The sequence below is a fragment of the Asterias amurensis genome, chromosome 7 (genome assembly GCF_032118995.1).
Source record: "Asterias amurensis chromosome 7, ASM3211899v1".
Classification (NCBI taxonomy): Eukaryota; Metazoa; Echinodermata; class Asteroidea; order Forcipulatida; family Asteriidae; genus Asterias; species Asterias amurensis.
The window spans coordinates 12,750,785-12,766,182 of NC_092654.1; the positions used below are offsets into that span (position 1 = coordinate 12,750,785).

Here is a 15,398-nt window from a genome sequence, read left to right on the forward strand (position 1 = left end):
CTGTGATCTTCACAATTCATGTTTCTAACCAATTTTGTAACGTTCCTTTAAATGACAGGTATAATGTATGTGGTTTGTCAAGATTTTTCACTGGTCTCCCTACAATCCTGCATCTTCAGATTTTCTTGAAAGAGGCAATTCCTACTACCACAGATATGAAGAGACTTGGATGTCATGACCTGACCTTCTGATTATTTGTCTGAAATAATGTAAAGTCTCTCTCTTTAGTCGAATGAGGTCGGATCATGTTGAGGCTCACCCATCCCTGTCTGTCTCTCATGATTTCAATTCAATTCAATTCAATTCAAAAATGGTTTATTAAAACATGCCTTGCAGTTAAAAAAAAACCTGAATTGCACATGTCAACATCATGTTCACAAAATTACATCAAATAGTTGGTTAGATCAGCTGGAAGCACCCCGATGTCTCTAGCAACTACATCTGTATAGCTGAGTCTTTGTCTTCCCCTGTTTCTCCTTTCATGTTTCAATGACCAGTGATAAGCTGAGAGACAGGTTCTTTGGTGTTTCTGTATGAATGCCCTGCGAGTCTCGGAAGATATTGTTGTATTTTGGTGGATAGTTTTGGTTCCTTACTATACAGTTCTGTATTTGTCATGTGTTGACTCCAGTGAGCGTTGAAACATTTCCACAGAAAAGTAGAGAGTCTGTAAATCTCTAAAATGTTCCAACCTTTAGAGGAAGCTTCATTTCCACACCATGATGAATTTGTTACGAAACATTTTTCAGGATTTTTCATTTTCAGACAATTTTGTCCCTGATGTACATTGTATTTAGTCATAGGACTCATGCATTCTAATAAAAATGGCTAGGATTATGTTGGAACTGTTTAAATTGTCCCCCTTTTCAGGCAGCTGTGAATTCGAGTTGAAATTAATATTGCAATTAAAGGCAGTGGACACTATTGGTAATTACTCAAAATAATTATTAGCATGAAACCTTACCTAGTAATGAGTAATGGGAAGCTGTTGATAGTATAAAATATTGTGAGAAATGGCTCCCTCTGAATTAACGTAGTTCTCAACAAGGAGGAACTTTCCACGAATTTGATTTTGAGACCTCAGATTTAGAATTTGAGGTCTCGAAATCAAGCATCTGAAAGCACACAACTTCGTGTGACTAGGGTGTTTTTTATTTCATTCATATCTCGCAACTTCGTCGACCGATTGAGCTCAAATTTTCGCAGTTTTATCACTATATGCATTTGTTGAGATACACCAAGTGAGAAGACTGGTCTTTGACAATTACCAATAGTGTCCAGAGTCTTTAATGTTCTCCTAACTTCGGAGCATTTACACTGCCTACATATGTTGTATGTACCTCTGTTGGTTTTTGACATTGTTCAGACAATGCATTTGTACTAGGTTTTGTGTGTACATATACTAATTGTTCAATAAAGAGAACATTTTGAACAACCAAAACAAATATGTACAATTGTAAAAAAATCTTAACGCTACTTTTAATGTACTGTACATGTACAGTGTAGTATAGTGTCGGTGCAATGTATATGAATAGGTTCGTACACTACATACGTTACAGTACACAAATAGTGCAATGTACATACATTGTACATTTAACGAACTTTGGGTTGTTTATCAATTTCAGCATTCAGTTTGGTTTATCCATGACGTGCAATTGAGTCATCAAGATAGCACATATTTTGGTGTAATATGAACTTGTGTACAATGTGTACACATGTTATTACTTCTGATTACTTCGGATGTACATACATACATGTACATATAGTGCAGGCATGCAACTCTTCCTCGTTTCCGCCTAATATATGGCCGTGTCCGAATTGGCGACTTCGGCTACAGCTACGGCTAGGGCGCGCGCGTCTGCCTATTCTTCAACACTGATAGACGCGCTGATCTAGCCGAAGCTGTAGCCGAAGTCGCCAATTCGGACACGGCCAATGCCTGGCAACAACAATGTACAACTACAATAATGTAAAATAAACCTAGTACATGCTAACAATGCACCTTAGAGCATAATAAACCTAGTTTTCTAGGGTACCATTGTGGGTCTCGCGTCCCGTAGCGCTTCAGCTGCCTCGCTCCGCGCTTGCGTTGTGCCTTTGAAGATTTTCCTCTTTTTTTTTCAGCGGGCAGTTGCATGCCTGATAGTTGATCTTAAATGCTACATGTATGCATTGACTACACTTTAAATACAGTTTGTGGGTTGACAGGGTTTTCTCATGCATGTAAATTACATTATAAATGTAGGCCTACCTTTTCAAATAAAGAGTTAGTGACTTAATGAAATGAAAGATCCACCCTAAACGTGTAATTCACTTGTCAGGAATGAATAACAATATAAACATGAATAAGAAGTGTTTTTTGTGCATCTACATATACATGTATATGTGTATGTACACTAAGTACATTATGCAATTTGCTATTTTGACTGCATATTTTTCTAGGAGTGCCTGAGAAATAAAATAAACATAAAATACACGTGTGAGCGTAATCCTGAGAATTACACGTGACTTTGGATTTGTTACCGAGGAAACCTACATGTAGGAAACGTTTTTAATCTACCTAAGTGATCCAGCTTTCCGTGGGGCATGAATGCGGAAAAAGAGCATCTTGACTTAGGAGACTTTAAGACTGTACTCCAGTAGCTTTTAACTTAAATGGCAAGAGTTAAAGTCAACAGCCCCACCCCTTTAAAAAAAAGAAAGAAGAAGAGGATAATAATAATGACAATTAAAATTCTACTCAATGTTTTTGTGTTTGTTTCTTAAATGATTACATGCGCATCACCACTGAGTTTAATATTTTCTGAAACGCATTTTGCCACATGTTTGTTGTATAGAAATGCTTATTTGGAATAACTGACTGCTGCTAAGCAGAATATGAGGTTGACGGTGTAACTATGAATACAAGACTGTTTTCAGTGACTGACCTCCTCCCCAGGAAGTGACAGTGTACATGTATTCTAGGAAGTGTTTCTCTTTGAATGTAATATGTAAAGTTAATCAGTATATTTGCTCTGTATCAAGCTCTTTGCTAAAACAGAACTTCCAGGGCTGAATTTCTAAGAACTGCTTGAAAATTGTGCTCACCAGATAAGGATTTCTCACTCAAATATTTAAAGACTTCAGGCCTGAAACCTTTTTTCATACATCTGAAAGCACAAACATGTATGCAACATGGGTGTTACTTTCATTATTCTCTTGCAACTTCAATGACCAATTGAGCTCAAATTTTCACAAATTTGTTATTTTATGCATATGTTGGGATATGCCAAATGAGAAAACTGGTCTTTGACAATTACCAAAGGTGTCCAGCGTGTTTAATATTTGTTTTCTTTCCCCCCTTGTTACAGATCAAAGCCCCAGTGTACCTATAAAGGAGCAGCATAAAGGCACAGATGCCCTCCTGTGTGAGGTGGTCAAGAGACTCGGGGCTGAGCTGGAAGGAGGCTCCATCCAGTGTAAACTCCAAGAAACAGAACTTGAGGTAAAGACAGATTTACATTTGACTTTTCCTTCCTGGTAGAAGCTGCTTGTCATTTGAATAGTCAACATAGTTGAATAGTTGAACAATGTCAGGTCTAAGAGATGTTAAATTTGCATCGGGGATAAAGAATATTAACTTTGGTTTTTACCCATACACCGATGTGTGTTAGCACTGTATACTCAGTACTTTCCTGAGTTCTGTGAAAAAATATCACAGGTATGTTACTCGGTAAGGCTTCGAACCCACGACCCTTGCAATTCTAGAGCAGTGTCTTACCAACTAGACTACCGAGGTTGCCCAGTAGCTAGAGAGGGTTCGAATCCAGATGTTTTGGCAGCGGGTACCGCAACGATATAAGAGATGTTAAGAAATTGTGAAACTGTCCCTGGCTCTATGCTCCCTGTGTGCTTGCAAGGTCCAACACCTGAGTGAAGTGGAGCCCATTATGGTGACGATTTATCTCTTCTCTCAAACATCATTTCAAACGGGTTAAGTTTGTTTTTCTACATCCAGGTTTGTCTTCTGTCGAGACTAGAGCAGGTCCTCGAGGTGTGCATCTTGAGGCTACAGGGCAAAGTCTGCTCCCTGGAGTCTTTGACTGCCCTCTCTGTTGTCTTCAACCCAAACATCAGGTAAGAATAAATCCTAGCTCCTTTCCACGTGCACAAACGTTGCCAACGTTTGCGCCTGTTTGTCAACAATTTCGAGTGGAAGGAGTTGTGCGCCGCCACTGTTAGCGAAATTAGCAACTATAGACAAACTCACTTCTGAGGTGTGGGTGAGTGGTTTTAAAATGGTGGACAACAACATGTTAAGCAGGCGATATTATTTTCTTGTAACGAACATAAAGTGTGGAATTGAAATAATAACTTAATTAGTTGATGTCCTTATTGTACAAAAGAGGATTCAAGTACACCTTCAATTTAGCAAAAACCAACATTACAAAAATGATACGCTGGCTGTGTCGCCATCTTCATAACAGAATGTAGATAGTCTGCCTACAGGTACAATTCAAGGCAGAGGCCGCCCTTATCTGCGCTGGAAAGACAATGTCACAACGGGAAGTGGTAGAAGCAAAGGAGAGCTGAGATGAACAGTGGTTGAAAGTCCTGCAGGCAAATCACTAGTGTTTCAAAACCCTGCCTTGTGTGGACCTCTTTTGGTCCTTAGGTCATTGTTCGTGGCCGCCTCATCCTCAAATTGTAATGGGCGGCACTCCTGGAGTCGCAATCACCTGGTCTTTTTCAATCGCTGCTCTTTTTCAATCGCTGCTCTTCTCAGCTCTCCTATGCTTCTACCACTCCACTTTGTGATGTTGTCTATCCAGCGCAGCTTAGGGTGGCCTCTGCCTCGAATCGTACCTGTAGGCAGACCATCTATAGCTGCAGTAGGTAGGCCTCCCTGTCTCATCGCATGAGCGCACCACTTTGTCGTCCTTAGGTTCAAACTTCCTATGCAATGCTTGCCCACAAGCAAGGTTTAACAAAAACAATAAAGCCGAAATTATGTGGAAGCCCCTACATGTACAAGTTAAAGTTAGCAACTCTTGAGGAGGTAATCAGTTTTCTGTAACTTTCAAGAGAAAAAACAGGTATGTTACAGTGTATGTTTATAGAAAGGTTTGCGGTAACACCATGTAATGACTATCTCTAATGAGTTGGGGTGGTTCTGACAAGAACCGTTGGTTTCAACTCAACGTTTCAATGCTATGTTTAGTTTTTTTTAGGAGACCAAGTAGGTTTTCTTTAAAAACAAATTGCTACAGGAGTCATGTTCTTGGTTCGTTCTTGTTTTCAGCTTCAACAGGCTGGAGACTTGGTCTTCCCGGTCGACGTATTCCAAGGTAGGTACTGAATGGGAACAACTAGATCATCAGAGGGCCTTCCAACGGTTGACATTTTTTTACAAATCTGTCCACAAGCACTGATAGACACTGATTCATAAATTCACTGCTATAGACACTGGTTCATGCCAGACCAAAGCACACAGAGGAAGGGTTGGAACTACACAACAGGGCCCAATTTCATAGAGCTGCTTAGCACAAAAGTTTGCTTAGCATGGAATTTCTTCCTTGATAAAAACAGGAGTACCATCCAAATTTCCACGTGATTTTCAGGATAAGCAAGCAACAGCTGAATACCAGTAACAAGCAACATGCAACAAATGGAAAATTTGGTTGGTAATCCTATTTTTATCGAGGAACAAATTTCACGCTAAGCAAATTTTGGCGCTTCGCAGCTCTATGAAATTGGGCCCAGGCTTCATCAAGCCTCCTGCAAACAAGGACTGTTACAAATTCTCCTTCCTCCCAAGATCATTTGCAGAATGGAACAATTTACCACAAGATATCAGGCCTACATGCAAGGGCACCACAGCATTTTCTCCTCGATAAAGGGCACCCTATGAGGAAATTGTAAATTTGTACTGGAGCACCAGGGGGCATGGAGGCAATAACCCTTTTTGAGATATGGCGGACACAATGCTACAACACTGTAAAGTTGTGGTAAATTTGTGCGTATTGACCATAGAAATAGAATGTATAAAATTCAGTGAAGTGCACATTTTAGGCGACGCGGGGTTTGCACGTAAACCTAATGACCACCAACATGGTGAGCGTGGCATCAGTCGCGGCATGTGACGCACGCGTATCACGTCCACCATACCTCAAAAAGGCTTATGGCCTTGCCTTTGTTGCCTCCATGAAGTATCAGGCCTGAGATATTCGCCAAGCAACAACTATTGGTGTTTTCTACGGGAAACTTTAAGCTATGAACTCGGTGAGCTTCATCCGAGGGGCCCACTTTATTTAAATTGTGATGCTCAGTCAACTGCTTATGAACATCCTGATATATGTTAAGGTTTTGCAGTATTTCACCAGAACCTGATAAAGAGGATGATTTGATTGAAGATGTCATCATGGTCGTTAAGAACAACATTACCACTTTCTTAAGACTTCGCAAACAGACACTTGTGCACTGGTGCATAACATCCATTTGTGGTGATGGTGTGGCTATTATATTGCGTCATTGACGTCATTAATGCCCATAATCGGTTTTTAACCTTTTTACAAGACCTATTTTTACCGTTGTGTAGATATTTTTTTTTCACAGAACTCGGGGAAAGTACCGAGTACACAGTTTTTAATCAGTGTAAGGATAAAAACAAAAAGGGGGTTTCAGTCTACCAAAAACTTAACTACGGCTTATTATATTGCCTTGCAGACTTCAGTGTTGGCACAGTCCATTAACTACTTCGGCAGCTACGATGGATTTGAATTGGTGCGTCGGCGGCTACGCAACGCCCGGGACCTGACTATTGCGCATATAGCCGCTCTACTAAGGTGAGTAGCGATTCATAGGTCTTGTGTCCCGACCTCTATCATGGAAAACGCACAAACATATGTGCGTGCTGCACTCAGGATGGGTCAATGAACAGCGTTCTTAGTAGCTCTAGCCGAGGGTATCCTATTCAAATGACACAGTTGTTCTTTAAAATCTTCAATGCTCCGACTAGTCGCTAGCGGACGGTTTAAATCCCTTCAGAAAAAAAAGTTGCAAAATGAAACGTGAACATCGCATGGCCTCACAGTCTTCAGATTGGGAAAGAGGACTCTTGAGGGTGCTATTGTGACCTGTTTTTTTTCTTGAGGGGGGGGGGGGGGGGGTGTTGCCATTCGAAAAAGGAATATCAGGAGGGTTGCTTGTTGTCTGTCAAATCAACATGCAACATTTATGAATGTCAATCTTTATTACATGTACATCAGTGTTTTTTTCTATCCTTATTTAAAGGGAAGGTACACGTTTGGTAATTGTAAAAGACCAGTCTTCTTACTTAGTGTATCCCATCATGTGCATAAAATAACAAGCTTGTGAAAATCTGGGCTCAATCGGTCATGGAAGTTGCGAGAAAATGATGAAAGAAAAAATACCCTTGTTGGACGAATTTGTGTGCTTTCAGATAGGAGTAAAAGACTTCTAGCTAGAAATCTTTTATTATTTTAGTGAGAAATTACCTCTTTCTCATAAACTGCATTACTTCAGAGGGAGTCGTTTCCCACTATGTTTTATACTACCAACAGCTCTCCAATGCTCGTTACCAAGTCAGGTTTTAAGTTAATATTTTTTGGGGACTAATTACCAAACATGTACCTTCCCTTTAAAAGAAATATTAACCCAAAATGTCGCTGACTATATTGTTGATAAACAAACCAAGTTGGGTGGCATAGATGGCAGATGTTAGTAAAACACTCAATTGTGTTAGCATGTGTTTTTCAACCTAATTCAACATTTTCTGCATGTATCAACAAATTCAACACAATGTCTGAGTATTTGTGACAAATTGTTACAAACAGTAGCTACATGTATCTGTTTTTATTTTAAAACAAACTTGGTTAGTGACAATGTGCTCGAAAGGACTGTAAAGGCAGTGGACACTATTGGTAATTACTCAAAATATAACCTTACTTGGTAACGAGTATCGGGGAAGAGGTTGATAGTATAAAACATTGTGAGAAACGGCTCCCTCTGAAGTGACTTATTTTTCGAGAAAGAGGTAGTTTTCCACAAATTTGATTTCGAGACCTCAGATTTAGAATTTGAGGTCTCGAAATCAACTTCGTGTGTCAAAAGTATTTTTTCTTTCATTATATCTCGCAACTTCAATGACCGATTGAGCTCAAATTTTCACAGGTTTGTTATTTTTTTTGCATATTTTGAGATACACCAAGTGAGAAGACTGGTCTTTGACAATTACCAATATTGTACAGTGTCTTTAACTGGATCTTTAGGGCATTTTCCAAACCTTGTATTAGCTTCCAGCTCAGGGTTCAAGCTCCAGGCTCTGTTTGTTATTGAGGTAACGCGTAACAGACACACTGCCCCAAAATCCATGGCGAAGAGTCCAAGCTCAGATTTACAAAAGGCCCTAGGCCCTTTAATCTCAGTGTTTATCTCTGTATTGAACATCCAGGTCGTTGCTGCCATAGTGATGAGATGTTTGTATTTTTTGCTTTTTCTGTGTGTAAATCTTAACCCTCAAGTGACATGTATGCCCTGCTGATAGTATTGACATACAGTCATCAGGGATATGGGACTCTTAAATTGTAGAGCTTTATTTCATTTTCTGCTCTGTGATCACCTCTTTGACATTTGATTCGTCAGCTTTAGAAGTCATTGCTTAGGGACTGCTTTGGGCTCTTTGTTCCCACCTTCTTTTCTTCTAGGTGAAAAACATTTGGATTTTGAATGAAAATGCGTAGGTGTTGATTGTTTTTATCGCAAAACTAACTTTAAGGATGTAAAGATTGATTTGGCGCATTACAAATACCTACTGTTATTATTATTTTTATTATTATTAAAGGGTTATGATACATTTTAGCCATGACAGGAATCCCTACTCACTGTGAATGAAGATCTGTACATGTATGTACATGTAATTTACCTTCAGAAGTTTCAGCTTCATTAGTTGTCAAGAGAAAAAAAAGAAGGTGAAAAACACAGAGAGTAGTGTTTACAGGAGAATCACATTAACCTGTTGTCCATGCTAAAATAATTGTTGTCACACTGAGACTACATTTTGTTTTTTGAAATTGTTTAACTCATTTCTCAAAAACTGCAGCACTTCAGCAAGTAACAGTTAAGGGAAGCTTTCTACCATCATTTTGTTCAAACCATTTTGGTTTAGTGTAAATCTAGTAACTTTTGTGTTTTGTGTCCTACAGTACCCAAACCCTTTAAAGGGAAGGTACACGTTTGGTAATTGTCAAAGACAATGGTGTATCCCACTTGGTGTATCCCATCATAACTATAAAATAACAAGCCTGTGAAAAATTGGGCTCAATCGGTCATCAAAGTTGCGAGAAAATAATGAAAGAAAAAACACTCTTGTTGGACGAATTTGTGTGCTTTCAGATAAGAATAGAAGCTAGCTAGCTAGAAGTCTTTTATTATTTTAGTGAGAAATTACCTCTTTCTCAAAAACTACGTTACCTCTTAGGGAGTTGTTTCCCACAATGTTTTATACTATCAATAGCTCTCCAATGCTCGTTACCAAGTCAGTTTTGAAGTTAATATTTGTTTTGAGTAATTACCAAACGTGCACCTTCCCTTTAATTAAAGAAACTATTTTTCTGTATTTTATTTTACAGACCCTTTGGTCAGTGCTACCCGCAGCTATCAGCAAGTACCGTGAAGGGATCCTTTCTACCGACCGTGGTAAGTTTGGACTGTGGTCAGATAGACAGAGAGAAAGCTTTGTAATTATGAACTTTTTCTAGTGTCAACAATCGTAATGTCACTAAATCTCTTGAAGCTGATGTCATCATTTGATATTTGTTGCTTCATATTTTGTTTGTATACTTTTACAATTAGTCAATTGGTTGGCTTGAGCGGAGTTCTATTTCATTAAAACTGTTAAAGGCACTGGTTATTTTCAATAGACCAGTAGGCCTATTCTCACTTGGTTATATACATAAAATATAAATATGTGAAAATTTTGACTCAATTGGTCATCAAAGTTGCAAGAGAAAAACGAAGGAAAAAACACCCTTAATGCAAAAATGTGTGTTCTTTCAGATGCCCCAAAGGGTTCAGGCCTGAAGAAGTCTTTTAATAATTGAGTGAAAAATTACCTCTTTCTGAAAAACGAAATTACTTTAGAGGGAGCCGTTTCTCACAATGTTTGGTACTGTCAACGAGTCAAGTTTTTCACAGATTTGTTATTTAATGCATACATGCTCAGGGGGTACACCAAGTGAGAGAACTGATCTTTGACATTTAACAAAGGTGTCCAAGAAGCGGTCAACGGTTTTGACCCTCCACCTGCCCTGGGTGACACCCCATAGTCCCTTATAGACACCCCTCCAAAGAGCCTCCCCCACCCCTGGTTATAATTACCATCTGATATTCAATTTCACACTACCCCCGTGGTGCGTGGCTACCCATACATTAACCGAGGGGGTCCCATCGGAGAGAGCTGCGAGAAGGAACGGTTTGTTTTGTTCCAATATCCACCTGACGCCCCCTCTATAGCCGGTAATCTGTATTGATTAGGGGAGTGGATTGTTAAAGCGTTTCAGGGAGTGGATGCCACTCAATAAAGAAGTCAAGGTGGTCTAAGAATTCAATGGCTACATGTATGTTTTTAAGACTGAACATTTGTGTGGCATCACACCAGGCGGATCAGTGATGCTTTCTTTTTGGGGGCAAAATGGTATTCCTACATTTGTTCATATTCAAAGGCACTGGATACCTTTGGTAATTGTCAAAAACCAGTATTTTCACATGTTGTATTCCAACATATGCACAAAATAATAAATCTGTGAAAGCTTTGACTCTAAGTTTTGACAATAATGAAAGAAAAAAACACCCTTGTTGCACAAATTTGTTTGCTTTCAGATATCTCTAAGAACCCAGGCCTTATTTTAATAATATCTGATTGCTATTCTCAAAAACTAAGCTACTTCAGGGGAGCCGTTTCAATGTTTTAAACTATCACCAGCTCTCCATTGGTCGTTACCAAGTTATTTTTTTATGCTATCAGTTATTTAAAGTAATCACCTATAGTGTCCAATGCCTTTGACAAATTTGTTTTTACTTAAAATTAAATCATGAATGTATATTGAGCTATCAGTCGCTTTCTTGGAACTCATTACGGTCATTGCTCTTGTAATGTGTTTTTTTGCGGGGGCGGGGGTGGGGGGTGGGGGGGGGGTTGTTGGTTGTGTGGATAATTATTTCAAATTGAAATGTGTTTGCCCAACAGCCCCAAAAAGTGTGTACCTCAATCTTTCTCCTTTTGTACATCTCCTCTCATGTGAACAAATATTTTGCACCTGTTCTGTAGAGCGCTGTACTTATAAACGATTTGAAAAAGATCTTTGTAAAGACGTGTCTGATTTCCTCTGGGGGTCTAAAGCAGATACACCGCCAAACAAAATGCAATAATAGCCTGTTAAAAACCCGTTTTTATTTATAGCGCTTTTCACGCCCGAGGGGTGTCTCAAAGCGCTTCCGACATTATTACACCTGGTCACTGGGCCTTAAATCAATCCTTAAACCATCTCAGCTCCCTGGGAAGTATACAGCCTGTGCGTAATATATGCGCAACTCGGCTACACCAATCACAAGAACCATCTCTGCTCTCCCAGGTACACATTTACCCCTGGGTTGAGAGAAGCAATTATAGCTAAGTGTCTTGCTCAGGGACACAAGTGTCACAACCGGGATTTGAACCCACACTCCGCTGAACTGAAGCACCAGAGCTTGAGTTCGGTGCTCTTATCCGCTCGGCCACACACCCCAATCAGTGTGAATATAACTTGAGTACTCAGCTGGTTGTAGGGTTGTCTAGTAGGTAAAATACTGCTCTAGAAAGGTCGTGGGTTTGAATCATACCCGAGTAAAATACCTGACATTTTTTTTCTTAAAAGAACTCGGGGGAAAGTACTGAGTATACTGTGCTAATACACATCATGTAAAATAGATATATTTATATTCCCAAGTGCAAGTTTAACATAAATTAAATGGAAAAAAAAAATTGTGATTATTCATATAATTTGTTATCTTGAATACACATTAATGAGCTTTTCATCATGTTTTTGTTTCATTTGTGAAAATCCAGGATCTTGTATGTTCTCACCTGTTGTCGTGTTCTGATCGTCAACTCTTCCAGCAGGATATACCAGCAGGGGAACTCCCACCGTGTTTAATAGGGCCACGTGCTGCCTATGTTATAGTCGAGGTCAGAGCTAGGTTTAAGGAGAACGAATGAAAAAGTGTAGATTTGTGTAGACCTTTTGTATCGCAACGTCACAGCCAAAGGTTTTGCCAAACTAGATTGGAAAACTAAAGCCATAAATGCAAAGTAAAAACAAATGGTCACATTTTGTAATAATGTCAACAACTATTTGAAACTAGTGTTGGATTTGTTGGATACAAAGCAAAACAATCGTGGGAGATATTTTATTAAGTTAAAAGTTTCCAAAAAAACTGAATTTGGTAAGAACATCTGTAAACACAATTGGATACTTTCATTCGCAGGTTATTTATCAAAAGTTTGGTAGTACACTTGGCATAATTCTTCACGTACATGTATGATACAGTTCTTGAACTTGAACTATTTCCCCAATGACCATTGATTTTTTTCAAGTAATGGTGGGAAATATCTATGGGTCTCCGACAGTATCAAATTGAAAAATGTAAAACAAAAATTTTAATGGCCTGACATTTTGACCCTAGCAGAGTCTCTTTATTTATTGTTTATCCCTTGCTTTATTCTATGTGCTTTCTGACTCTGTCTCTATTCATGTATTTCCACTTCACTGCTTATGGTACACTTAGTTACCTGTTCATGTTTGTTGTGTTGTCAATTAGCTTAGGGAAAGACTCTGCTAGGGTCAAAACGTCGGGTCATTAAGGAGGTTTAGCTGCACGTTCCGCGTGAACATGAACATGAACATCAGAAAATTGTGTCGGTAAAATCTCAAGATTTTAGCATACGTGAAGTTACCATTTTTCACGTCAGGTATGAACGTGTGCGCAGACGTCATACGTGAGCATGCAATATCCCCAAAATGGCGACGTCACCTAGAAACAACACAAGTTTTTGACGTTCACGCTAATGTTTTTGCTCGCGTAATGGCAGCTAAACCTCGCTATTAACTTTTTATTGCATTTATAAAATGGGTCCTTTTGGTTGTTAAGCAGTTTGTAACAGCTATTTCTATTTTCTCAGTATAAAACTGACACTTTCTTTTTGTGGAAACTTTTGTTGACTTGTTTGTTATTCAGTCTGTGATGAACCTTCTGTCTGTCGTCAAATCAGAAGAAGTGGATGCAGAGGTCAAAGTGCAATACTGGCAAGAAACAATCCTCACCAGGTAAGAAGCAGAGTGGATCTCCGGCTTTAACAGATGGTTTTACAGCATGAGCGCGCTAAGTTTACAGCCAGGAGCTGTTCCCGTTGGACTCTTTACCGGCCTGATTAGTTACCATGGCTGTGCGGATGTCTTACGTGACATCTGTTGGCCTGTTAGTTTGAAATCATGGTTGCCGTAAGTTGACAGGGATGTCAGTGTACCATGCGCCCCCATTGGATAAAATTTTGTCATTCTACAGAAAAGTCGCGGTACTTAAAAAAAAAAAAAAAAATAGTCCAATAGAAACATGGCTTTATGTGACCTACATGTAGAGAGACCCAGTCAGCTCAGAGCAGAAAGGACTTAGAAGACTTAGAAATACCCAGTCGGCTTTAGAGCAAAAAGGGCTGTTATCTCATTGTGTTTGTGAGTTGTGGAAGTGTCGTGGCCGAGCGGTTAAGAGCACCGAATTCAAACTCTGGTGTTTCTGATCAGCTGAGTGTTGGTTCGAATCCCCAGCCATGACACTTTTGTCCCTAAGCAAGACAATTAGCTATTGCCTTGTCCTTTGGATTGGACGTGAAGCCGTTGGTCCCATGTGTTGTGTAATGCATGTAAAAGAACCCAGTGAACTTACTGAAAAGAAAAGGGGTTCGCCCCGGTGTTCCTGGCTGTGGCTGTTGCATGCGCCGTAGCACCTTGTAAACCCTTCTTAGGTGCCACATAATCTCAGAATTCAATACTGAATTCATCACTGCAGTATTTGTAAGTCCTTTCTGCATGAATCTAGCAAAGTATTTCTATGTCTTATTAGTTATTTCTGCTTTGAGCCAATGACATGAACCACCCTGTTAGTCTTTTTTCAGGTTCTGTTTCTGTCGTCCCAAACCCTAAAACAAAAGACTGTGCTAGTTTCACATTTTCAAATGTTGAGACACTTTAGAGTGTGTGATATTTTTATCTTCACCGGACCCAAGGGTTTCAAAATTGTTCAAATATGATCAAATCTTGCATGTGTATATCTATACTGATGGGAAATCAACAAAGATAAGTTGACGGTAAAATGATTTGAACCTGAGACCCCCCCCCCCTTCTGATTAACGTGCTGTACATGACTCTGAGGGAATAATTAAGATTCAGGAAAATGCAAACTGGTTTTTCTGTGTTCTTGCCCACAGACTGAAACATGCAACAGAGGATGACGCTATCCCCATGGCAAATAGATCTGAGCCCCAAGATCCGGAATCACATAGGGATATACTAATCTACACAGCGGAGCCAAAGATATCTAGTGTGATGGAGGCAGATGATAACGATGGTGCATTGCGTCAAGAGACCAAGGAAGAGGACATGTTATCCTCATCTACCCAGGGTGACGCCACGGTGGCGCAGGAAGCCTTCGAAGTGGACGTTGTGCCCATGAGCACCTATGCCAACAGTGATTCCTCGAGTGATCACTGCGCAGCCAATACGTTGACTCCGACGTGTAGGACTGTTATCCCACAAGAAGTCATCATCCATGAACCTTACCACGATGTGATCCCAGTGGGTACAATGGCGTATCAGAGCGACACCCCGGCGGGGCCGTCGGTCATTGTCGGGATAGGGACGCTGCCTCGACGGAATGACTCCAGCGATAGCTCGTCCCTGGTCTCCTCCGTGCCGCACTCGGCGAGTGAACTCGGCAACGTCTGCAGGGTGTGCTTCGAGGTGGAGATCTCGCCCAAGAATCGTCTGATTCGACCGTGTCGCTGCGCCGGCTCGTCGGCCAGCATTCACCGACAGTGCTTAGTTAAATGGATCCATATCTCTGGCAACAGACGCTGTGAAGTGTGCAATGCGCGTTTCAGCTATGTGCCCTTTTCGGAGCGGATGCGTGGATTCATGGAGAAGTTCAGACAGAACAGGGTGAGTATTCCTGCAGAAAATTGAGACAATCTTTTGTGTGAATCAAGAAAAATAGAGAAAATCTGTAGAACGTCGAGTCCAAATTTACACAGGTTTGTTATTTTACGCATATATTGACATTTACCATAGGTGTCCAGAGGTTGATTTTCA

At 40.0% G+C, this 15,398-nt stretch overlaps 1 protein-coding gene across 1 annotated transcript in view; it reads left to right on the forward strand.

Annotated features, from left to right (window-relative positions):
* LOC139940084 (uncharacterized) overlaps nt 1-15,398 on the forward strand; it is a 44,069-nt gene that overhangs the window by 26,217 nt on the left and 2,454 nt on the right. The window contains exons 3-10 of the mRNA XM_071936319.1: nt 3,351-3,484; nt 3,998-4,116; nt 5,282-5,327; nt 6,706-6,824; nt 9,630-9,696; nt 12,104-12,223; nt 13,273-13,361; nt 14,519-15,248. Coding sequence (XP_071792420.1) covers nt 3,351-3,484; nt 3,998-4,116; nt 5,282-5,327; nt 6,706-6,824; nt 9,630-9,696; nt 12,104-12,223; nt 13,273-13,361; nt 14,519-15,248 — 1,424 coding nt within the window. The remainder of the gene's footprint in view (nt 1-3,350; nt 3,485-3,997; nt 4,117-5,281; nt 5,328-6,705; nt 6,825-9,629; nt 9,697-12,103; nt 12,224-13,272; nt 13,362-14,518; nt 15,249-15,398) is intronic.